This window comes from Haemaphysalis longicornis, unplaced genomic scaffold (genome assembly GCF_048455015.1).
Source record: "Haemaphysalis longicornis isolate Haplotype H1 unplaced genomic scaffold, Haemaphysalis longicornis Haplotype H1 scaffold_6, whole genome shotgun sequence".
In the NCBI taxonomy this organism is placed as follows: Eukaryota; Metazoa; Arthropoda; class Arachnida; order Ixodida; family Ixodidae; genus Haemaphysalis; species Haemaphysalis longicornis.
In genome coordinates this window covers 7,440,878-7,465,544 of record NW_027526407.1, presented here as the reverse complement: position 1 = coordinate 7,465,544, position 24,667 = coordinate 7,440,878, and the positions used below count along the sequence as shown (strand labels likewise).

The 24,667-nt window shown below is 46.2% G+C and overlaps 1 protein-coding gene across 1 annotated transcript in view; it reads left to right on the top strand.

Moving 5' to 3' along the window:
* Positions 1-24,667, top strand: part of LOC144142220 (protein O-mannosyl-transferase TMTC3-like) — a 233,619-nt gene that overhangs the window by 138,290 nt on the left and 70,662 nt on the right. The window contains 1 exon segment of the mRNA XM_077673580.1: positions 3,920-3,979. Within this exon segment, the coding sequence (XP_077529706.1) occupies positions 3,920-3,979 (60 nt within the window).

Genomic DNA, 24,667 nt, shown 5'->3' with positions numbered 1-24,667 from the left:
CACCGCACGAACCACTTCGACAGGCGAACTGGCGATACGTCATGCAACTACTTTCCAAGAACAAGAGTCTCTACAGCTCGGGTGAATCTGTTATCTTTACGTGCCGTCACGTGCACCTCCTCCCTATTTCTAGCGTTGTCACATGATTAACAAGCACATCCAGTAGGAAGGCATTTAGTCAGGCAGTAGCAAGAGCTGTGGTGGCCTACGGATGAAGCACTCGTCTCACACCCCGTGCCCTGAGTTTGATTTTTGCTCAGTCCAGCATTTACGATTTTTTTTCAACGGAATAATATACTTTGTTTAAAGCCGTCTTCCTTAGTTGTTTGGCGCCTATCTAAGCTTTTTAAGTAGGATTTATATATTCCTACAATCCGAGATTTCGTATGCGGAGGCGAGTATTTAGCGGGCACCGTTTTTCCGCTCCCTACCGATGCATCGCCCACATGCTGTACGATCCGCTGATGACGGCGTAGCCCCGTTATCGCAGGTTTTAATTTTAACTCGCTATAGTGCGAATGTCTGTTGTTTACTAGGGGGAAGAAGCGCGGGAATTGAAGGAGCGTCTGAGTTCACAGAAGCGCTAATTGGCGCGAAAACAACGCTAACCGCTGCCGCAGAAAGCGCAGCCGCCGCCGCTGCAGCCTTATATTCCACTTCGCTGGAACCGTTTCCGGATGAAGTGCAACTAGCCCGCTTGGAACGCCGAGCTTGGCTAATAACAATAATATAGAAATTCACCGTTGCTAAACGCCCAATAGTGCAGCTTCGCTGGATTCCATGGGTCGAAACTTTTCTGCGGGTCAATCTTGGCACGGTCAACCGTTTTGTAAGAATTGCTCGGTTGCACTGACAGTTAATTTTCTGGTAATGGGCTTATCACACCTTGCACTAAAAGTGTCTATTAAGGGGAAGTGTACAGATTACACTATCCTCGCAACGGCCTGCACGGCAGACGTGTCTGTGTTCGTTTTCTACCAGTTCTATCTAGCCAATACGTCTTTCCAGCTCGGTGAGCATAGTGCTCAGTAGTTCTGATAAAATTGCTATTAAAATGACAAAGCCACTATCTCCTCAAAATGACAGTTATTTTCCTGTAGGCAGCTTGGAAGCACAGCATCGATAACGGCGATTTCGTACAAAACAGCCATAGGTACTTCATAGTGGGAATATCTTTCTCCGCATCAAGTGTCGCCATATTTCTGACTCCCAGCGTAGTACTATACTTGCTGCCTGAGGCAGTGCACTACTGCGCCAAACATCTGCTTGAATCCACCCAGCGAGAAGGTTGGAATGAGGGTTCACGCAGCAATAGCTGGTTCTTCCTAGCGGCGCCTGATTTTCACCACCTGGCATTTCCCAGGGTCTGAAGTCGCTGGCGCGCTTTCTTTGTCAGGACCATGCGGCAATATGTCGTGAAAAAAATGCCCACCGGCGAATCGTGGAAAACGGAAAACCTACTCAGCAACTTTGAACGTGATCGAGGGTGCAATGAACTGTGAGGTACGGTGGGATCGAATGGAACGTGTGACCTGCGCTGATTGATCATCGCGCTGCTGATGGTCGATATCGAGCTGCTCTAGAGGCGTCATTAGGGAACATCGCTGTACCGGGGCCCTGTGTTTCCACCGATAGTTCGCCCTCGGAGGTTCATTTCTCTTCAAAGTGTCTTTTATCTCGATTCATTCTTAGCGCATTTTCAAAGAAAGAGACGACGCGACCGTAAATTTTTTGAAGTGCTTGCCGTAGTCGGCTATGAAGTGGGGCTTCGTTGACGCAGCGGTGCTAACGTCGTTTGCTTCTGCAAACCTCCTTCCTTGATACATTATTGGATATAACCTTCACAGAATGTGCTTTTTTTATGGTGTCTAACTTATGTTCGGACGAACAGAAGTCGTATACTCTTATATATAGTTATATCCGGCGAGCTTTTGCGATGTAGGTGGTTATTTTTGGTTTTGTAAGAACAGTAGTATTGAGCGTGAGGAATTTCGTGATGTGGGTGGATTGCGCCGGCTCTCCAAATATACACTTTTTAAAAGTTTTTCAAGCCTCCATTCAACATGTCTTCTCTAAAAACTAGATGGTAAAGTGGATGACTAGCGTTTTTTTTTAATGGTTTGCGTTCTTACGCATATAGTTGTAAAGCGCAAGTTGCTGAGCAAACAATATCTGATTTGTGCAAAATTGATGGCTGCTTTTGTTTCTGGGTAAATTAGAGATGAAGATTTTTTTCAATGTTTGTGAAGGTAGAAGCTGCTGGTAAAAGTAACGCCCAGGTAGCATGCGAATCAGTCACTCGGGTCTTCTTCGGTCCTAGATCACGGAATGCAAGGCCCGCATTAGAGACACGATCAGGCCTGATAAGCATTGATCTTAAATTACAATACCGCCAAGTATATGCGAGTTTAAGCAGGAACAGTCAAACTCAGCATTTGCACTGTGAATGATGTAATAGACTTCGTTGGCGATTCTCGGTAATGTCGGAACACAATGCGCGCAATTTTCCATTCAGCGCTTTTGTTGGGACACACTATCACAGTTTGGAGGATTGTGCTCTTTTAGCGACGTCCATGCTCTGACTATTCGGTTCTGTCCTATGTGTGCTCCAAAGGGCTTATTTTACTAAACCGTGGAACTGTAATAATTTAGTGAAGAACTGGAATTATTAAACCGTCAAACTACTGCGCCGTATCGTGGTGGACGGAAATGGCGGTGGCACACCTTTTCTCTAATGGCAATCACGTCAGACATAACAGTCTTTAAAGCATTTTAAGAATATCCAGGACATGAAGTGAAGGTTTTTGCGTATGCCAGTAACAATTTCCAGGCAGATTTTCTTGCCGCTTCATGACCCCCGAATATTAAATAGGAAACAGCTGTCAACTATGCGTTGACTGAATTTCGTTTTTTGCGAATTAAAATGCGTGGTTTCTATAGGTAAGCAGCCAGTTGAAAATGGAGATGAATCATGTTTCTGAAGCACGGAAATTCGGACAGCTCGTAAAATTTGCACAATACGCCGTGGAATCGCAGAAGTCCTGCGTACTCTCATGCTGCCTTAGGATCGTTCTCATTGCGAAAGCCTTTAGTTGGGCACAGCTGCGTATGATTGCTCTAGATTGTAAAAATTTTATTTTCGAAAATTGCATTCTTAATTTGTATCTTGCTAGCGGCCAATTATATTTGACAATTGAAGTTGCAATTGCCCTCATATGGGAAGGTTTAAGAAAGGAATGTTTAAAACGGCCATGACATTTTTCAAAAGTAAAAAAACAGCTTTGACTACAAATATGACAACAAATGGTTTTTTTCTAAACATTAGGGTATACTGCTATCCTCAATCTTCCCTATCAACTTAAGGCACTGCCTTGAGTTGATAGGGTTGTGTCGGACGCGTACAGGCCGGCTTAAGCTACCCCTAACTAATAGCACGGTTTTCTAGATATTCGCCTGCACGCAGAAATAAAGGGAACTTTTTATCATCTTCTCATTCTGTATTACTTAAGTTCGAAAGAAATAAATGTTGAAGCAACGAGCTGTCGATGTAGAATAAATTAGGTGCTAGAAATGCTGAATATTTGCCTCGTAAACATGCCAACTGAAAGCGCAGTGTGTTTGCCAATTCAGAGAAGTGGCAATTTAATAAAAAAACACAATGGTCTTCATTTCAGTTTTGTCAGAAAACGGCACGAACAGCGGTTTTCTGTGTCTCCGTTGTGCTCGGTGTGAAGCATGCGGATATCATGTTGGTATTAAGATAGAGGCAATGACGTTTTCTCCGTGGATAGCAAAGGCTGTCTTGTCTCTGCCTCATACCGTGGCCTGTATATTTTGCAAGATTGGCTTTTTGGTCTTGTTAGAAAAGATCAAACTCTGAGCCTTTTTGACACTTTCCTTTTCTGTGCTTTTTTAACAGGGGGAACCTTCGGCATCCGCTTGCGCGGATTCGTCGTCTTCGAATGCCAGTCCCGCACATGTGAGTACTTTCTGCGTTTCTGCCTTCTTTCAAAACTCTTTTACCGGTGACCCTACGTGCAAAACGTCTGAAGAGGCCGACACTTGGGATCGAGGTGAAAATAGGTGCACACGACCAGAAAGATGTTTTGATGTTTTTCATTAGGTACTGCCGTGTTTGTGATATTAAGTCTGATATTACAGATGTAGTTTTCTTTTTCTAGCTATCGGCGAGTTTTCCAGTTACGAGAAGTTTCAGGTCGCAGCAGCTCGTAACACCATCCCGCAGGGAGCTAGCAGCCTAATTATTTCAGAGAAACAATCGCAGTGGCAGCGGTTGCAAAACAGTCTAATTAATTCATTTGAATACGTGCATGCGTTCTGTTTTGCCCGAAGAAGTGAATGCATGAAGAAAGTGGGCATGAACAGCACATGCGCGAATTTCACAAAAATGTTACCATTGAATAGAGGGTATACTCTCATCAATAATTTTATACAAACCCTTTGAGAACGATCGCCACACTCAAATAGGTCGACCGCTTGAAATATGTCATGTAACAACTGTATATTTTGGGACGACATCTCTGTACCTGGTGAGGAGGGACAAGAAAAAAAGTATAGGTATACCCTATTTTGCAACAATTCAAAAAACAATGAAATTGTTCTACCTTGAAGGGACACTTGCCCTCCTCTCTACATGGCCAGAGTTTTAGGAGAAAGCTTGTTATTTGTCGTCTAGGAATACAAGATATCGAGAGCGATTCTGTTATTAATAGTTGGCGTTTGATAGCCGCAACCCAGGGATCTTTGTGGGAGCAAGAAAGTGGTTTAGTAACGTTGACGATGAACGTGTTAAGTTTATTGGATGCTGATTGTTGTATGGTTGCTTGGTCTTAAATGTACATGATATTTTGTTGGTGCAACCTAGAATTTGCGTTTGTACTAGGGACAAGGGGAGGAGCGGGACTAGTGAGTTTACATTTTACAGCTTTTCAGTCGCGGTTTAGTTCACTGCAGAGGTTGGTGAAACTTATTTTAATTCGCAAATGCTCGCGTTTTTAGAGGCCGCAAAGAAATCGTATATGACCTTCAATTTCCCCAGGAATCGCGCATGGTCAAATACATTTCTTTCCTTCCAATTTTGACACCATTCAGCTGGAAATCACCTATTGTATATAAATTTTGTTTTTCTAATCGCTATGCGTGCCGAATTTCGCCCAGTCAGTGCGTATAGGCGACAATCTTTCACTTGGCTGTCAACCTGGCCTTAGACGATCTTCAAAGCCCCTAAGCTTTGATCCTCTCTGTTGCTCGTAGATTTCCAGCGGCGCTTTCCTCGGGGCTTGTCCCAAGCTTATTTTATTTTTAAGCAAGTTTATTCTCGTGTAGGTTCTCTATCCTCATTTATTCGCAGCGTTGGATTATGGTGGCTGTGACGGATTGAATTAGTGACGGTGATTCCTCCTGTGGGATAGCTACTACTACTAGCAGTGTTGTTAAGGGCCTGCTTTACCGGGCTATCACTGTGTTCATTGACCATAGTTCTTAGGAATCGAGAATGAATGAAGATGACACGAGTTAATTTCACGAGACAAACGAACTGCGTAGTGCAGTTCCCTTCTTATCTTGCCGTCGTGTGCAAGGGAAAGACGGCGTAAGCTGGCGCCTACCCAATGTTTTGCTGTTTGGCGTTTTTAACGCCCGTGTACTGTATCTGCGGTGATGTAAAGGCATACGGCAAGGGAGTAGTCCGTTGGTGCTTCGTTCTCTTTCGGGACAAGGCTGAAGTGGATCGCTTAGTGTATTCGCTTTTTAGAGAAATCGGGAGCATTGTGTTAGCGTTTGATTGGTAAAAAGGAAGCACTGGTGAGAGAATGAATAAGCGTTTATGTACTGCTTAAGGGCGGCGTCAGCGGTTCGAGCTTTCTTGTTCGCGTGTTTATTTAGTGGTAGTAGCTCGATGGTAAAACAATACCTCGACAGCCTTAGTAAGTATTCATGCTAACTGTTGATTCTGTAGTTTGGGAAGTACCCATCCTGAGATACTTTGGGAAGAAATTAGTTGACAGGAAATCAGAGGCGTATCCCGGAAACGTAACAGTCCTGTCGTTCGATGGGCACATTTTTGCTACCTGGCGTGGATAATTTATGAAAAAACAATAGGGCTTGACACTCCTATAACTTTCCTTGTTTCAGCGGCACCTTTAATGATTCCTGAAGCTGTCTCAGGGTGTGCACACTGCATGGTGTTGACAACTGCCGTTACGTCTTTGTTGTCGGGTTTTCTTGCTGAGGCCACATGACACTAAGCGTTAAATGAAGCTTGATCAGCCCGTCAGGTCTTTCCCGGTCTTATAAAAAAAGGAAAAATCAGCTTTAGTGAAATGCACCTTTTTTCCCCGGACAAGCTATACCGAGTAGAGTAGTTCGGCCTCGCAAGATGGAGAAACTTCAAATTTCAGCGGGGACACCTGGAAAGCCTCTTCATAAAGATAAAACCAACGCTCACAGCTTCTATCGAGTCGACGTTAGAAGACCCCGTAATGCGAGAGGGAAGAGGTGTTATCCGCGCATGACCACGGCTCTGCAGCGCTGTGCAGTTATGCGCGAAGCGGTTCCCGCCGGGCTGTGAGGCGGCTGTGATTTGGCACAAATGGGCCGTGAAGAGGAGCTCGACGTGGTGTTTTTGTGGATTCGCTTGTTTCGTGCTTTTCTGTTGTTTTTTTTCCGAATGGCTGCAGGAAATGGTCTCTCAGAAAACAGCATGCCTATAGCGAAAGTGCACAAAGCGAGACCCTCCTCTTAGAGGTTGAGAGCTGTTGCGCGTCTCCCTCTTTTTTACCTTCCGAAGCAATCATCATGATCTGTGGTTTCAGTGTGTTCGTTGCAGAATAACAACGTAATCTAATTGATATACGTTTACGTGAAGCGGTTTACCACGATTCTGTTTTTTTTCGGCATAAGAATGTTATATCCTGGCTGCGCTTCGATGTGCAGACATGCCCCGCGAGGTGATCGTGATTCAGAGAGCATCGCTGTTATTATCGCTATATGAAAATCAGTGTAACATGGCGCACTATGTTTATTCACTGTACGTGCCTTTTTGCGTATTTCTTCGCTGCAGTGGCTCTCTACTTCTCTTCATTCTCACGCCGATGCTCCGACACCCTATGCCATGCATGCGACCGCTGCGTGCTCAACCTTTGTATGCTTGGAAATTGAAATAGGCAGTTCTTCTCTGGCTGTAGAAGCGTCGAGTCGTGCCTGCGGCCCTGGCCGACCTTCTTTCTCCTGGCGGCTGCTGTGGGTCGTCACATTTGACGCCCAATGCGGGGCCATGTATTTTAAGCGGTTACGTTTCAACTTATGCGGGGTCTACGCTCTCTTCGACTAACCCTTCTGTCACCGATTGCTACAGGCTGATGTCATCCACGTTTTGTCCACATAAAGTAGCCATCCATCGAAAGTTTCAAAATCATGCACGATGCCAGCAAGGCGGAAGCATACATAGCCGTTGTGCAAAGGTGGGAAGTTTGAGGGTAGAAGTTTAGGATATGCGCCGACAACTGAACAGCAGCCCCTACATCCTCACGCACTTCTACAGTGCGTCAGTCGGCAGCAGCCGATGTGGAATTGCACTTCGGAGCTACGAAGAACATGCTTTCACCAATGTTGTGCCGCCTCGACCAAACTGAAGCAGATTTTTCGAGCCTGTTCACCTGCGACAGGCAACGAGGACTCCGACACAAGCGCTTCAGACAGTCAGGTCACCACAGCCACAACCCCGGCAAAATCAGAAGCTAGAGGGACTCCAGCCAAGGAAAAGGTGACTCTTACTTCTGTTGCGGCTGCTTCACTTCCACTGCTTTGAAACTACAGTACGGCTGGCTTTATCAAACAGAGTTTGGGTCCCACGAAGTAGCAAACGACATAGTCATCCTTCTGACCGTTTCGAAGTGGCCACCGAAAGAGTTTAAGTTGACGAGATGCCACCTGAAGACAGCGGACGTACCAATTTGGGAAAATGCTTAGAGCAGTTTTTCGCAAACCCGACGACCTGGATGATGAAGTCGAGACAAAGCAGAATAAGAATACCGCGTGAGCCAGCGTTCTGGAGAGCGATGCACATACTTCGCTTTCCCGCAATTGGAGCTAATAGAGCAGTGCAGCTACCCCGAGCCAGAAGCTGAGAAATGCGAGCGTATCCTGGCCAATCTTTCACCGAAAGCCAACAAGCATTTCTTCGACAAGGCTTTCGAATCTCTGAACCTGCTGCTCGATTCGCTACTGCGTTTCCATCAAGTGTCATCAACTACAGTTAAAGCGTCAGCACTCACCCCGACTCTAGAGCCCACCGGTACAGTGCAAACGGCGCCAGCGAAAAAGTAAAGCTCAACAGTTTCTCCCACAAAGAAACAGCCACCTGTAAGATCCTGAAGCAGCACTACTCCTTCTTCGTCTCCCCGAACGTCTAGAAAGACTGCCAGGATTTCGCCACGAGCGTCGCTTTCGCACAGCAGTTAGTGTTTAACTCCCCAACACATTTAGGTGCGTCGTCTGCAAAACATCTGGAGATTTCGTCCTGCCCTGTAGACAATCGTTAATAGAGCTGTTTCTGGACTGGCAAGAGCGTTTCACCAGTGCCATACAAGAAAAGGACGATGTGATGCCTATGAAGCCCGTGAGAGGTCATCATTAGTGAAGCGTGTTGCATGTCAAACGCAAGCGTACGGAAAAAGCATATATGTTTCCATTGAGGGAAGAACTATCACGGTACTTTTGGATTGAGGAGCAATGAGAAGCCTAATGAACGTTCCCTTGGCCCAGCAGCTCGGGCTACAAATAAAGGCCGCATTCTGAGTCCCACCTCCGCTCCACGTGCTCCCTTCACTCGGCTGAGCGGAGCATTCCGCAACGCTAATTGTTGGGCAAATCGATTTCAAGGATCTCCCCCACAGGAGGCTCCAGAGGAGTAAGGACTCAGAATACCAGGGTAAGCCATCTTCGCTGCGCTTAAAATGAGCAGACGGCCCTTCCCTGATCCATTCACGAGAGGTGTCTGCGCAGATAGTTGCTGACAGTGAAGCTTTCCACCAAACCTTAATTGTTGTCCTTCATCTCGAGACCGAACGACTTCTACTTGGAAATGACTTTCTGGTGACATCGGAAGCTATTAGTGACTAGGCTACGAACACCTTTCAGTTGCCTAAGTCTGAGCGACTTCCGAATTGTAAACAGACCCAATTTTTGGGCAACATCGATGAAGCTTTTAAAAATAACGCGAAGTAATGGCTTGATTGTTACATTATGACGTCCTTGCTTTAGGCTGCAGGGGAACTGCGGTGCTTCACGGCTTTAATTTTAGCGACCAGTTGCTGTTGTAAATACATGTTTGTTTATTGGTTATCTGACTGTTTCTTCTGACATATATTTCATATAGAGGTTGAAACGCAGATATATCCCTCACAAATATGTGGATTAATCCTATAATATTACAACGAGATATGTCCGATTGTTTAGTTCCCTTTCTACAGACCCCACATGCATGAAAATTTGGCTACTTCCCTGTCAGACTCCCTGTTCTATTATAGTGTGGTCTATCTTCGAAAAAAACCACCTCCCTTCGAGTTGTGCAGATTTTCTTCTCTACTGTTACACCTCTCATCCCTAGACACCTGTGACGACGTTTCCGGTTTCACTTTTGGTCTAAATTGCTGCTTTTCGGTCTATATTGCTTGTTTTGGGTATTTTGGCTTTCGTGATTCTCGTTTATTCCGACATTTTATTGACACCCTTTCAGGATTTTATCGCTGCTCCATGTTCACGCTTTTAACGTAGATGTACCTGATCACTTTGTTCTTTCTTCTGTTTGCAGTTCTGAACCTCTCTTGATATTCCCTGTTCTTGGTTTGTTTTGGTATTTTTTCTTCTCCCTTATTTCATATTTCATTCACACTCATAATATTTTGTCCCTGATCCATTCCTATGCTTTTAGTGGAGAGGTACCTGAACACTTGCTTTTTTTTCTATTTTCAGTTCTTAACCTCTTCTCATATTACCTCTTCTTGGTTATTTTTGCTTCGTTTACTTCTCTTTTATTCCCGCATTTCATTGACACACTTTTGAATATATTTGCGCTGCTGGTGTCCACGCTTTTAACGCAGACTAGACATACCGAAGCACTTTCTGTTTTCTTACTTCCATATGTAGTTCTTAACGCCCCCTGACATTTGCTGCTGTGGGTAATGTTGGCTTTTTTTGCTTCTGCTTTATTGGCACATTTCATTGAAACTCTTATACTATTCTTTCGCTGCGTTATTTCCACGCTTTTAGCTGGGAGGCACCAGAACGCGTGCTGTTATCTTTCTTAAATTGGAATTCCTAACCTGTTCGGATATTGCTTGTTTTTGGCTGTTTTGGCATTTATTTGCTACACCATTATTCGGGCCTTTCATGGACACCCTTTAGACTATTTTTTGCTGCAACACTTCCATGACGTTAACGTTGATGTACCTGAACACCTGCTTTTTTCTTTCTTCCAGTTCAGTTCTTAGTATCTCCTGACATGCCTATTTTTGGTTATTTTGACATTTTTTTTTGTTTCTCTTTAATTAGCGCATTTCATAGACAGTCCTTCCGCTATTTGTGCCCTGCGGCATTTCCACGCTTTTAGGGTAGATGCACCTTAACACTTGCCTTTTTCTTTCTTCAATTTGTGTGTCTAAACCGCTTTTTATGTGCCTATTTTCGGTTATTTTGATTGTTTTTTGCTTCTGCTGTTGGCGGACATTTTATTTACAATGTTTAGACAATTTTTTCTGCTTCATTTCTTAGCTTTTAATGTAAATGTATCTGAACACTTCCTTTTTCTTTCTTCCATTTGCAGTTACTAACCTCTTCTGATATTACCTGCTTTTGTTATTCTGGCTTTTTTTCTCTTCTCCTGTATTTGCGCATTTTATTGACACTCTTATACTATTTTTTGCTGCTGCATTACCACGCTTTTAGCGTAGCGGTAGCTGAACACTTGCTTTTCTTTCTTCCATTTGGTTTTCTTAATCTCTCCTGATGTGCCTGTTTCTGTTTTTTTTTTTAATTTCTTTGGTTCTTTTTTATTCGCCTATTTCATTGACACTGTTTGGACTATTTTTTCGCCGCTGTATTTCCTCACTTTTAACGTAGATGTTCCTCAGCCCTTCTTTTTTCTTTCTTCCATTTGAAGTTCCTAACCTCTCCTGATATTACTTGTTTTTTTTTTTTGTTATTTTGGCTTCTTTTGCTTCTCTTTTATTCGTGCATTTCATTTTCACCCTTTACGTTATTTTTTCATCGCTACATGCCCACGGATTTAACGCAGAGGAGCCTGTACATTTAATTTTTTCTTCCTTCAGCTTCTAGGTAATAACCTCTCCTGGTATTGCCTGTTTATGGTTAATCTGACTTTTTTGCCTTTCTTTTATTCGCTCATTTCATTGACACCCTTTTGTGTATAGTTCCGCTCCTGCGAGTCCACGCTTTTAACGTAGAGATACCTGAACACTTGCTTTTTTTCTTTCTTACATTTCCAGCTCGTAACATCTCCTCGGATTGCGTGTGTTTGATTATTCGGGCTTTGTCTTGGGTCACTTTTATTCAGACATTTCACCCTCTAGAGTATATTTGCCCTTCTGAGTGTCCGCACTTTTCACGTAGGCGTACCTCAACCCTTGCTTTTTTCTTTCTTCTATTTGCTTTTCTTAACTTCGCCTGAAATATTCTTTTATTTTGAGCCTAAAATGACACCCATGATATGTTGACGATTGGCATTGCACGCGAGCCCGAAGACAAACGACCAGCCCTTCTTTGGTTTACCAACAGACACACGGAAAACGCATTAGCGAGGTTACGGATTCGCCACACTCATGCATCACACTCACTCCAACTCACTAGGTCCTCGAGACCTGTCTGTATTAGGTGTGGAGACGGCTTTTCTGTAGCTCACATTCTAATCACAAATAAAACACTCGCCACAACACGACGCAAACACTTTGCAGAAGTTTAGAAAAACACATTCTTCTACTCCCATCATATCTTTTAAAAGACAATCCCGTGTTTTCTGTCTGCGTTGCTTTTAAATATTTGACAGAGATTAACTTTTTACATCTCATTTCATAACACGCATATTGCAACCTGGCCCACTACACCAGCCATGCTCAGGGCCTTGAATTCACTTCCAATATCGTTATGCTAGCAGTTTTTAGGTGCACAACACTTTAGAGGCTCGCCTTGTCGTCGCAGCTCGCCCCACGGCCTACCGTCGTTACGGCGTCCCGCACAAGCTTCGAAAAACAAGCCGTTTATGTAGTCATAGCCGCTAAAAACACGTGAACCGCCGGCGCTTGTACATCTCCCCGTTGTTTAGCGCGAAGAAAACTTCTGGCGTAATTGAGGCAAAATACAAGTAATTATTAACTGGCAGCCCCCGCATTCATTTAGTTAAGTATGATCGTTGGGTTCGTTTTTGCGACAGTAAGGGGAAAAAATGGCAGTGAAAGGGGAAAAATGGAAGCGGTAACTAACCTGGGTTATGCAAAGCAAAAGCTTGGGTTAGGGTGGTTGAGTTTTGGTTTCGCTTGGCAAACCTTTAATGTAGGTGTATTGCCGACCACGGCTCAAAGCTGTTCGGTCCTGTGCAACGCTCAAAGAAGGAGGCCCAGCCTTGCTTTCATTTTCGGAAAACTCGGCGTTTTTGTGTCACGGCGAACGCGGCGCAGGACGAGTCACATGGCCCAAGGCGCCCCAGAAGCATGCGTGGCAGGTGGCGGGTTTGGTCGGCTGTCGATCAGCTGAGAGGCCGCTCCGTCGCCGCCGCTCCCGTCGCGGCGGCGATGTGAGCAGAACGACTTAAAATGGGCCCCTGTGCGCAGGGCCGACAGCGGGCCTGACGAATCAGGGGCTGCGCTTCGAGGGGTGTGTCTCCGGTCAAAAGGTCACATTGTGCACCCTCCACGAAATCGCTGGACGAAAGGAGTCAAACTTTGCTTTAAAATTGCTCTTTCCAAACTTGCGTAGTAAGGCGCCGGCACGTGCGGAATGAAAAGCAAGCACAAAAAACTACCGCTTGCGCTAGCTGTTTCAGGCAGGGTTCTCGGGAGAACTGCCAAGGCGGGAAATTTCAAATGCGGTGGACAAACTTGAGTTCAATTCATCAGGAGAGGACTGAGACAGGGTGGCGAAAAGCGTGATTGGTGGTAGCAGTGAGCGGATAACGCGCCACTGCCCATAAATGGCGAATCACTGCTCTGCAGTTGCGACAGCTGTTACGCTGAGTTGAACGGCTTTAAGTTTTTTTATTTACTTTCAGACGACCGTCATCAAATGACTTTTTTGTCGCTCTTTGCCCGTAGTCTGCCGTGCGTGTGAAACAACAATCGTCATAATCATCTTTTGGTTTACTTGTAGGTCTGACAGGGTGTGATTTTTTTAGCAAAATAGTGTTCTCGCAAATGTGAGTTTCGGAATCGTCGCGTCTTTATACATACCTTCTACCGCTTCGCATTTGTTATTTCCCACATCGCTGATTCATTGCAGCCGCGTTTCGCCTTCTGCACCTTTGTAGCTGGTATTCGTGACTTTCTAAGGATTTTGTTGTTCATTTGCACATTGAAATATCGGCTCTCCTTGACTTTGTCAACTTTCTCTTGGCGAAATGATGTCTCTACTGTCTCTAAAAACGCCGTGGACATAATATACTGGTTACAAGCCAAAGGAAAACGTAGTCTGCGTATAAAATTCCCGCAATCCTTAGTGGTGGGAATCGATTATCTTCCTGTGACGCCCCCTTTAGGAGTTTTACTCTCCTAGGGTAAAGTGTTTTTCTTAATCCATGAATGCTGGGTGTTTAAGGAGATAGTGAGGCAGCACCTATGGAGTTTCAAACAACGCTTGGGGAGGTTTTAAGAGGTGCAAATTGACTATATTATACTCTTAAAAGTGACTTTTAAAAGACCCTTATGGAACTTTCCGGACGTTATTGGGCCTATATTTCGTCTTCCTGCGGGAGTACCTAATGAGTGCTGTGCGAGGTTCCGGTAACTACCAGGGAGGTATTTTAATCTTTTTAAGTGATTTCCGGTCTTCAACTTTTATTCTCGCTCCAATTCTTTCTTTGAACTGGGATAATTCCCACTGCAAGTATTGGGACGGTGATTTGGTGTTACAAATGTTGACCCCGGGCTCAGCATCATTGCACCGTGTATTGTTCTGGCCTGGCGATGTATGCTTTAGAGTTATTTAAAAGACAACATGAAACAGCTGAGCTTGTTGCCTTTCTTCTACCATTTACGCTTCGCTGTCCTGCAATCTTCTGCTGTTTCGGTCTTTTGTTACGGCCGTGTTGAACTAAATGAATTTGGTCAAACTTACCACTTGGAACCTCGTGGCTGAAAGAAAATACGAAAAGCAACGTAATCCCAGCATGGTTCATCGGCCCCCCTTGGCTTACAATCGAAAGAAGAGAAACAACGCCTACGAAGTTACGCATGTGGCACAGAGGAAGCAAATTCCGCTGATCTGGCGGAAGTTGAATCAGGCGTGCTGAGTTCCTTCCCGTCCGGAAGCAACTGGCCGACGCCAAGCCAATACTCAGGGGATTCCTTTTTTTATTCAGTTTCCCTTTTTGTTGACTTGACACGGCTGTGACCTGGGCCCCGAGGCTACAGCTTTTTTAGTCAGTCTTTTTTCTCAGAGGTGGTGGATCACGTGACCTTTAAGCGGCAGTATGTCCCTACGCATTCCTGCCTACCTTCTTCACGATGTCTATCTCTGGGGCCCCAGCGCCACCTCGCGGCCTCCCTCCGTTCCCCTTTGCACACCTAGGACTTCCTGCATCGGGCAATTTCCGGTTGTACCACGTATTTTTTGTTTACCACACCATCTTTTTACCCACTACCTTTTACTCGCTCTGTTTACTCATCTCTCCGTGTTTTTTTGTTCTCGTTCAGCATAAAGAGTTTTCTCTTTTTTTCTCTCTCTCACACAGCCAAGGAACGTGCTTTCCTGACTTCGCGGGTCGTACGTAGGGGTTTCTTATCAGTCATGAGCGCCCGCAACGATGTGGTAAATCGACCGTTAACTTCGTTGCGATTGATATAGTTGGCGTTTAGCCCTACACAGGAACTTCTGCTAAACTTTCCTTCGGGGTATCTCTCTCGCGATGCGCTAATTTTTTCGAGGAGTGTGGTATTTCACGTGCGTGTGCATGCGTTCTTGAGAGAGAGAACAAAAATTCTAAAATAATTTTTTGGCAAGGGCTTGTTATTACCTTGCGAGGACATTGGTACCATTATTTTTATGAAATCAACAAAATAGGTGGCTTCTTCCAAATCTCTGATTTCAAGACACGCGCGACTGTAGTATTCAAAAAATCGACTGCAGTTTTACCTGTCGAAAATCTCGAGCGGTCGCCTTGTTGATAATGCGCAGACTTTTAGGTGTTTTTGAACTTCTGGAGAAGGCAGTGGACTGTTCGTGTGCTCGCAAAATAACAAGTATTGAATGAACGGAGGCATCTTTAATAACGTTTTTTGGCGTAGCAGTCCTTTAACCATGCTGTGAATTATCAGTATTTGAGCGAGTTGAAGGGAAGAACGTTGCTACAGCGTTTGTGAGCATATTTTGAAGCGTGCTTTAGGGTTCTCACAGATGGCGTCTGTAACGCGAAAAGCAAAGCAGGAAAGCCAACTTTCTCTGATGATGATGATGGTGAACGACCGTGGGTTAAGTGAAAGGGAAAACAACGCTTCAGTGGCCACAATCGAACCTAGGTCGCCCGTGTTATGGAGCCAACGTTTACCCGATGGCTCCATTTAGACATGACCGAAACTGTCCGTACTCAGACGACAACCAAGGAATTTGTCACGAGAAAGCTTCCCGTTCAATCATTGTCGTCGTTAGACGGAGGAGAGCATGATTTTTATATTTATTATAGCTTCAATCGCGCCTCGGAGATATTTGTGGCTGATATTACGTTTCGACATGTACTATCGGCGTCAAATGAAACGCGAACACGAAAATACGAACCTGAACACAGAAATAGCACGATTTCTTTCCATGCAAGCCGAAATGATGCGTGGCGTAGTTACAAAAACAAAGTTGGGAAAAGTGGATTTCGAATCATACCAATAGCAAGCTATTATACGAACTCTACGAACAGTATTTTTCAATTTTGCATGGTCTGGTTCATATTTTCGTGTTCTCGTTTCATTTGACGTCGATGGTACATAGTTCACAATAACGAAATTCGCAACATAGTAATCGATTTCGGGAGAGAGAATAGTAAGCCTTCCGATGTTCGCACATGAAAGTATGTTACGGATGAGCATAACAAGACCAGTAGTCTCTTCAGTTATATGCGGCGCTCGGATGTTTGTTAATATCGACGCAAACGTGCCCGGGCCCACCGTTAACGTATTGTACAAGTACAGTTAGAGCTAGAGCTTTTTTTATCACTGGCGCATATGCTGTATCTTTTTTGTGCTATTGCCGACCCCTCCAAAACGCAATGGTTTCCGTCAGCTCCCATCGTCGTCTCGCCAATCAATCCTACTGTTGCCTAGGGCGGGTCTAACATGGTACACTAGCCGGGGGATATTCCTGCACTTCTCCTCTTGCAACGACGGCGTGTTTGCCGTCTGCCGACGTGTAAAGCCGAAATGGAAAGTTAGTTTTGACGGCTGCCAAAAGCCTTCTTTCGGGCACGTGTGTTCCGTAGTTTTGCTCGCTGAGTTTGGCACCCTGCGTCTACAGAGAGAAAAAAAGAATCCTTTCATTCCGCTGATGCATCCAGCTCCTGCAATCGTGCCGCGCAATCTGGCCTGCAGCTGCAGAGCTGCTAGTTTCTATGTGGAGTGTAGGAAAAACGTGCTGTTCCAGCTCTAGTTGTCTTTGTCTCGTCTCTTTCTTGTGAGAAAGGCCCCTGGGTGCATTATCGAGGAACCTACATTTTCATTCAGTGATGCGCCATGCCGCGCTTTTCGATGCACCTTCGTGTTTTTGGAAAAGAAAACTATGCGTATAGTTCACGTTTTTATCGGGCAGCTTTCTTCTGTCTTGCCTTCTCAGTGTAGGCATACCCAGACTTTCGACGCTAGGTTACGGGCTCTTCCTTAAGAAATGCTTCTGTGGACAGTTTGCTCGAGAACAGTCGGCATGTATGTATGTATGTATGTATGTATGTATGTATGTATGTATGTATGTATGTATGTATGTATGTATGTATGTATGTATGTGTGTATGTATGTATGTCTGTATGTGTGTATGTATGTATGTATGTATGTATGTATGTATGTATGTAGGTATGTCTGTATGTATGTATGTATGTATGTATGTATGTGTGCGTGCGTGCGTGTATGTATGTATGTATGTATTTATGTATGTATGTACGCATGTATGTATGTATGTGCATTCATTACACCTGTCGCGTTGCTTTCAAGGCTAACTCCTTGCGTTCGTACGTGCGAACCGCGCGGCTCCGTTCCCGTCTCGCCTGTTCTAATGGAGGAAGCCGCCGCGGTGGCTCAGTGGCTAAGGCGTTGCGCTGCTGAGCACGAGGTCGCGGGTTCGATTCCCGGCCGCGGCGGCCGCTTTTCTGATGGAGGCGAAGAGCAAAAACGCCCGTGTGTACGAGATTTCGGCGCACGTTAAAGATCCCCAGGTGGTCAAAATTAATCCGGAGCCCTCCACTACGGCGCGCCTCATCGCCTGCGCTGCGTCGGCGCGTTAAACCCCACAATCAATCAATCAATCTAATGGAGGAGACAAAATACGATACAACCCTGATGCACGAGAGACTGGACCCGGTGGCACCAAAGTCGGCAGGCGGGTACGCTCGTTCTTATAGGCAGCCCTTGATGCAGTGGCGAACCACCCGATGAGTAAGAGACTTCACCCCTGCGACGCCAAAACAGAGGCCATTACAATCAATCCACGCTGAGCCCAAGCCAGACGCACTGCTCCACTGCATGTAAATGGCAGAGTCCTCCCTCGAAGACAGAAAGTCGTCCACCATGGCCTGACCATCGACGAAACCCTCTCCTGGTGGTCTGCAATCGAGGCACACGCCTACCAGGTCACCGGCAACGTCAGTGGCTCAACCAGCTGTAGGCGCGGGGTAGAAACGATCTCCCCAGTTGGCGCTTCGTATCTAGAGAGCATGCGTTGTCTCTCTGTTCCTCCGCGCGCTACTTCTGGTGAACCTCAGGTACGCTCAGTGGAAGACCCGGGAGCTGGCTCATCGAAAGACCTTAGGGTGCTGCGTTGTCCTGCCGAGAGTCTCCCCAGGGGCCAGCACGTTGGTTGAAACTGGCAGCTGGGCCATCCAGCTGCTCGCCACAGAGGCAGGGCTCGGGCTTGTGGAGCGCCTCCACCGTGCACGTTGGGGTGGCCCCTTCGAGCTACGCTGCGCTCGATAGGACCATCCCTCATGGGCAGCATGGTCGCTCTATTTGAGGACTACGTTGAAGTCCTTCAAACGGCATTCCCCCTGTCTCCGCCACCACCTGCTGCCGTACCCTTAGACGTCACTACCACGCGACCAGGAGTTAAGAAGTCCCGGGCGAGACTGCCAGAGAAAAATCCTGGTAAGCCGCCGAGGTAACGGCCGGGGCAGATCCTGAGGTAAACCGCCAGGATAAAAATGGAGGTAAACCGTCGGGGCAAATCCTGGCCTACACAAATGGCTCGGTCATCCCAGGAGAGGGCCGAGGAGCTGCCTCCTGCATGGGGCCGGGAAGAGGAGCCCACCGGCTATCGCGACAGCTTTCCCCACCAGCTCCATGGCGGCCGAGCTTGCAGGCCTACACTTGTCCGCGTGCATGCTGCAAGGGGACCCACCATCAGCGGCCAAGAGCCTTTGCGACTCCCGGGTGGTGCTCCTCCGCGTGAGGGAGACATCTGTGCCACGGGGGCGAGGCGGCCACATTGAGCTGTCCCTTGTTGCCAACCTGCGCCACCTAATGGAAAAAGGCTTCAACTTCCACCTCCAGTGGCTTCTTGCTCAGGTTGGCGTACCAGGCACCGAGGCTGCTGATGAAGTCGCCAAAGCAGCTTAGGACTCCCCCATGATCCCAGTCTGCACGTCCCTGGTGCGCTCTGATGTCACCAGGGATGTCGTCAGGTGAGAGGTGACCTCACGGCACCCGTGTAGACAACTGGCCACCGCTGAGGTCCCGTGGCACATTCCCACTCGTGAGAGAGCACCAACATCGTGGTCCCTCCATCTCCAGCTTCGCACCGACTGCTTTAACGGAGCAGTAGACCTCCATAGGCAGGGTCGCAAGGCCTCACCCACCTGTGCAGCCTGACCGGACCCTTAGATCTCGGAGCACATCCTCTGCACCTGTCCTACGTGTGCTGGCGCCGGGCTCAAACTTGTGTCAGAGTGCTACCATCGAGCATCGCAGATCATCCTGAATCCTCGGGGTGCTTCATACTGCACTGAGAAACCTTCAGGCTCATCGTCACATACGTCGAGAAGGAGGGACTCAAAACCCGCAATTTAAAAAAACCCACTCACCCACCTACCCACGTGTTGCTTTCTTTTTTATTGTGCGTGTTCGCGCGCGTGCATGTCTATGTATATAGTCTGTGTATGTATTTATATAGTCTGTATGTAGCCTGTACATCGCCTGTTATTTAATTGCCCTTCCTATTTTCAATCCCCCTTCACTGCTCTTCCCTACCCCCGGCGAGACCTGCGCCCGTTGTTAAGAGGCAAAACTCTGTCGTGGAAATATTACCAGTTCAGCAAACACTATCTCCCCTTCTCTCTTGCAACACTTCAGAAACACTGATGGGGCCCATCCAAACTAGTTGCTTCCGCCACGGTCGCTCGCAGCCCCACTGCGGCCTCGGCATGTTGAGATCCTAACCAATTTTGTGTTATGTAGAGTTGGCGCACACAAACACGCAGGTATTTCTCATTATGTGTACCCATCTACACTGGGCCACCGAAGTTACCCACGCAACAAAATTTGGCCCTGAAGACTCCGTTGTGACGTGGTGATGATCGTTTATTGTTGTGTCGAATATTCAGTAAAATATCCATATTAAAACATCACATTGTTTAATCAATGGCGAGTAAAGAAAATTGAAGTCGCAGCACATCGGGAAGGCAGAATGAGAAATATACAGTCCAATCTACGTTCTCCGGGTGTATCCCATAATGGAGTAGCACTGCTTGCAGAGAAACGAGCATATGTAGGGGCAAACCGTCAGTTCGGAGGCGCACACACTACGGTTCTCAAACCGGAATCAAACACTAATGAATAAAACTTCTCCCAATGAAACCGAAGAGACGTGTTTTCCCCAAGCTGCTTTGAGGGCGCGCATGCGGAGTACGTTCCGCGTATATTATCAATTTTCTGCTACAGGACGTGGTCCAAAATGCGCAGTGTAAGTCCGATATCACTGAAAGGGCGTGGGTGATTGAGGTACGCTCGGGCTGCGGAAAATTTCATACCGCTTGGAGTCCTCACACGCTGTATGGTGCTTTGCTTTTTGAGGCTAGAGCAGGTTGCCTGCGAACTAAGAGTTTTGTGGGGAAGTATTCACAAAATGATGGGGTATGTGTGGTCTGCAGAAAAGAAACAGAAACTATGTTGAACATAGTGTTAGAATGTGAGGGTATCCATCCAAATCAACATGAAGGGAATATTGGGCTTCCAGAAGCCCTAGGATTTAAGGGTATCAGAGAGGAAGTTAACTTCAAGGCTGTCGAGGGGACGAAAAGAAGATTAGAATTCTGGTGGACGAAAAGCAGAGAGGGGAATATTGCCTAGGACAGTTACCACCTGTAACAGGGAAATGAAAGTATTTCGGGCCTAATAAACTTTAGTGCCTGCCCTAAGCAGCGCTAGTATTAAACCAAGAGTGTAAAACATGGTTATATTAGTCCTTTTTGGTAAGATGACATGTCATCACCCCGCTTCAAAGGGGAAACCAATAGCAATCATCATCATCATTTAGCGGTGTTTTTGTTAGCAGCAATATAAATATTCTTCCACACTTATATACCGCATCACATTATTACCGGCCAGTTTTTTATGGCTTCATCGCAGTGTCCACGAGGCAGTTTTGCTAGAGCGCAATCCTCCCTGCGAATTCGGTTGCGTCATCTCTAGGAAGGGAAAGCACGACCGGTATAATTTTCATGCTGTTCTTATCTCTTTTTTGTGGCCTTTACCAGAAGGGAGAAGCTGATTCGTCATCCCTGGCCGCTATGCGTTCGCTCTATATTCCCGGGTTTCTAATGCGTAATCGATCGCAATTAGCGCTTCCCGCGAAGACCATCACGGCTGCCAGCTCGCTGAAATCATTCCGTGGTGTGGTTTCATCAGTCCATGTGTGGCCACACCCGCCATTTCGAGTCGTATTTGCGGCCTGCAGGGCGTTTTGAAATTGAGTTATGGGTTAAACGCTAAGGTGCATACAACGTGTAATTATCAATGGTATCACAAAGAGGGGATCGCAAATACGAAGAAAAGCGCGAGGACGAGAGTTAGCGTGGAGCAGTACAGAAACGATATGATTGCCTTCAAGGGCTCGTTCGTTCATTAGTTATTAGGGGTTTCTGGTTACCCATGTGTTTTTTTTATATTCCAATTGGTACAGAGTTTTTGAACCGACTCAGCATTAAAAGCGTGGCTGGGCGTTGCCTAAACAGTTCTTTGGAACGTTTTTGTTTCAGTGTGATTTTGTAACTTCTTACCGACACGTACTTTCTCCCGTGTTATCGTTCCTGTGCAGATTTATGCGTTGAAACCATTGGTAAACGTCAATCGGAGTTTGGCATGGGCGTTTACTGTTCAACTGCCCTTCCAAAACTTGTATTTTCGGGGACAAATTCGCGTTACAGATGGTGAACGGGTTACGGATGATAAAATACAGGCCTTTTGAAGTTGGCAGGTGTAGGTACACGCGGGTTTTTAAAAACCTTCAGTGCCTTTGAATGCCTGTGATTTTTACGGACTATTTAAATCCCTAAATGCCTTGAAATTTCCTGTTAATTCAACGTAACAGCAACAAGAGACTACGCAACGATAGTGTGATGGTTTGTTCCATGGTTGATTTTTGCGTAATAATAGGTTGAATTTTGTAAAACACTCAAAAAGCTAATTTGTGTAGGTCTTACGAAGAATTGTAAGAAATCTTCGAAGAAAATGTTCCTGCAGCCGTCGTTTCAACAAGGAAACTCTCGTTAGGACATGTACCCCTCTTGAGGCAATCCTGCAGCAATGTACCCAATGCGACAGTTTCTCATCATTTCATTTGTCCATCTTCTCTTGAACATCGGTCCTATTTCTGCTGGTACCAGAAAGTGTGGTTTTTGAAGGTCTACACATTGAGCCTTGAAATTCCTTCGAAGCCCCGAAAGTCTTCTCGTGCAAACCCGCGGAACGCTCTGTAAAGGGATTTGGAAATATTGAACAGTGTAGGTGTAACGATGGTGTATTTAAGGAGTATTTATTTTATAAATTTCTCAAATGAAACACTCATCGTTATAAGTAGCATAGTGTTACTTACAAATCTCTGCAACGCTACTTTTCGCTTGATACCTACGTTGACAGGAGTGATCAGTTCGGCGTTATCATTTTACAGCGATGTATGCTGGGCGTAGCAGGTTTTACTCCAGTAACACGTAGTGCTTTGTTGTCGAGGGCACAACCTTTGGAAAGTTTTTTGCAATGGTACAGCTGCGTCTTCTGCTGTTTATTCTTTTATTTGGATGCGTTTTGCTGTAAATTTGAATAGTGAGTAATTTAGTTAAGGAGGTTGTCACTCACGTAAAACTAGCTCTAGAATTCAGGCATTCTAGAAATTGTTTTAAGGAACGATCTGACTGCCTTACATCATGTGCATTAGCGGTGCTGAGTTAAAGGTTAGTGTTAAATGAAGTTTGGGCTACGAAAGCCACCGGGAACATGAGAATTGTCTATGATCTTGAAAAAAAATCTGCAGGTGCAAAGAAAAAAATTAGTGCCCTTGTGTGATGATGGCTGACCTGCGAAGCTGGCCGCAGTCGACTGGGTGCGCGAAACAAGGCACGTTTGTACTTTGCGATTGAGCATATTTCCTAGCAATTTAGCTGAAGCAACGTTGGAAAAACGTGAGCTTTATTCTAGGGAACAAACACGGCGCTATCTGTTTTCCTCCCGCGTAGTAGGCGTCTCACTGTCTGTGTAACACACAATCCAATTTAGCTCAACCAGTGAAGATACCAGACAGGTCTCAACCGGCTTTGAACGTCCACGTATAAGCCTTCCGCAAGCACAAAGGACATGTCATCAGTAAGGGCATGAAGCCCATAGCTGCGCGTGCACGCCCCCTTCCCCCGCTACCTCCCTGCGTTTCCCGCACGTGCACGCTTAAACCAGCAACCGCTTCTGTGAGCTTGTTTGAAAGTGAAAGACACCGGCAAAAGAGGGACCGCTGTTGGCCAAAACGAACGCCGGAGGGGCACGGAGTAAAGCAGCTTCACCGGAATGGAAGCTGATTTGATTGATTGATTGTAGGGTTTAACGCGCCGACGCAACGCAGACGATGAGGCGCGCCGTAGTGGAGGGCCACGGATTAATTTTGACCACCTGGGGATCTTTAACGTGCGCCGAAATCTCGTACACACGGGCGTTTTTGCTTTTCGCCTCCATCAGAAAAGCGGTCGCCGCGGCCGGGAATCGAACCCGCGACCTCGTGCTCAGCAGCGCAACGCCTTAGCCACCGGAATGGAAGCTGAGGGGTGGGGGGGGGGGGTGGGAAGGGGGATGTTAGACATATCGAGCTTCGCAGTAAAAAGCCGACCAAGAAACTCAACTCCTAATGACCATGCGTGGAGTACACCCATGTGTTTGTCATTCCTTCGCAGTCAACGAAATTAAAAGGTCATGAAATGCCTGACGCGATACAAATTTCATCCTTGGTGCATAATTCTGCCGCTGCAAAACGCCTCCTTAAGTTTTTGTTTAGAGTTTCTTAGCCCTTCTAGTTTAGGGGACATTTCACCCGTTGAAAACCCGTTACATTTCTCTAGTATAGAGTCCGCTCGAGGCTCTATCCCAGTGGGTGTTCTTACGGTCGTTTAGCGCCGGCCTGGAACTTGCCTTACAAAGGCAAACCTTCTGGGTTATGCACTAGAGCAATTACTACATCGTCCACCAGTGTCACTTAAAAAGCACTCCATAGGACGGCAGAATGTTTATGCGCAAGATGCAAGATTTGCATAATGTAGACGCATATTCGGTTATTCTTGGCATGGAAAGGCATGCACAAAACATTACAAGTGTAATTGAGTTCTGGTTGCACGAAAGTAGTGGATGAATGGCCGGCAACGAATAACCACGCGCCCACATGCTCAAAGCACACTCAGGCACTCCCGCGCACACATATACGCCATTACTGTGGTACGTGAGAAAGAAACAAACAAACGGATATTTAGACTCGGGAGTTGTGGATCCGTAAACCTTGTGTTGGAAAGACAACAGAATTTTTTTCTTGCTATCACATCATAATGGTTAATGTAATGGCGCGGCCATGTTTAGAAGTAAAATGGATGACGTGGCTGAGCTCTGCCGAGCGCCACGGCGGGCGCCGAGGTAGTGTTGGGGCACATGCGCAATCAGCGCCAGAGGCGGAGATATAGCTAGCTACGCGTCGTCTGCAACGCCCCCCTCCCCCA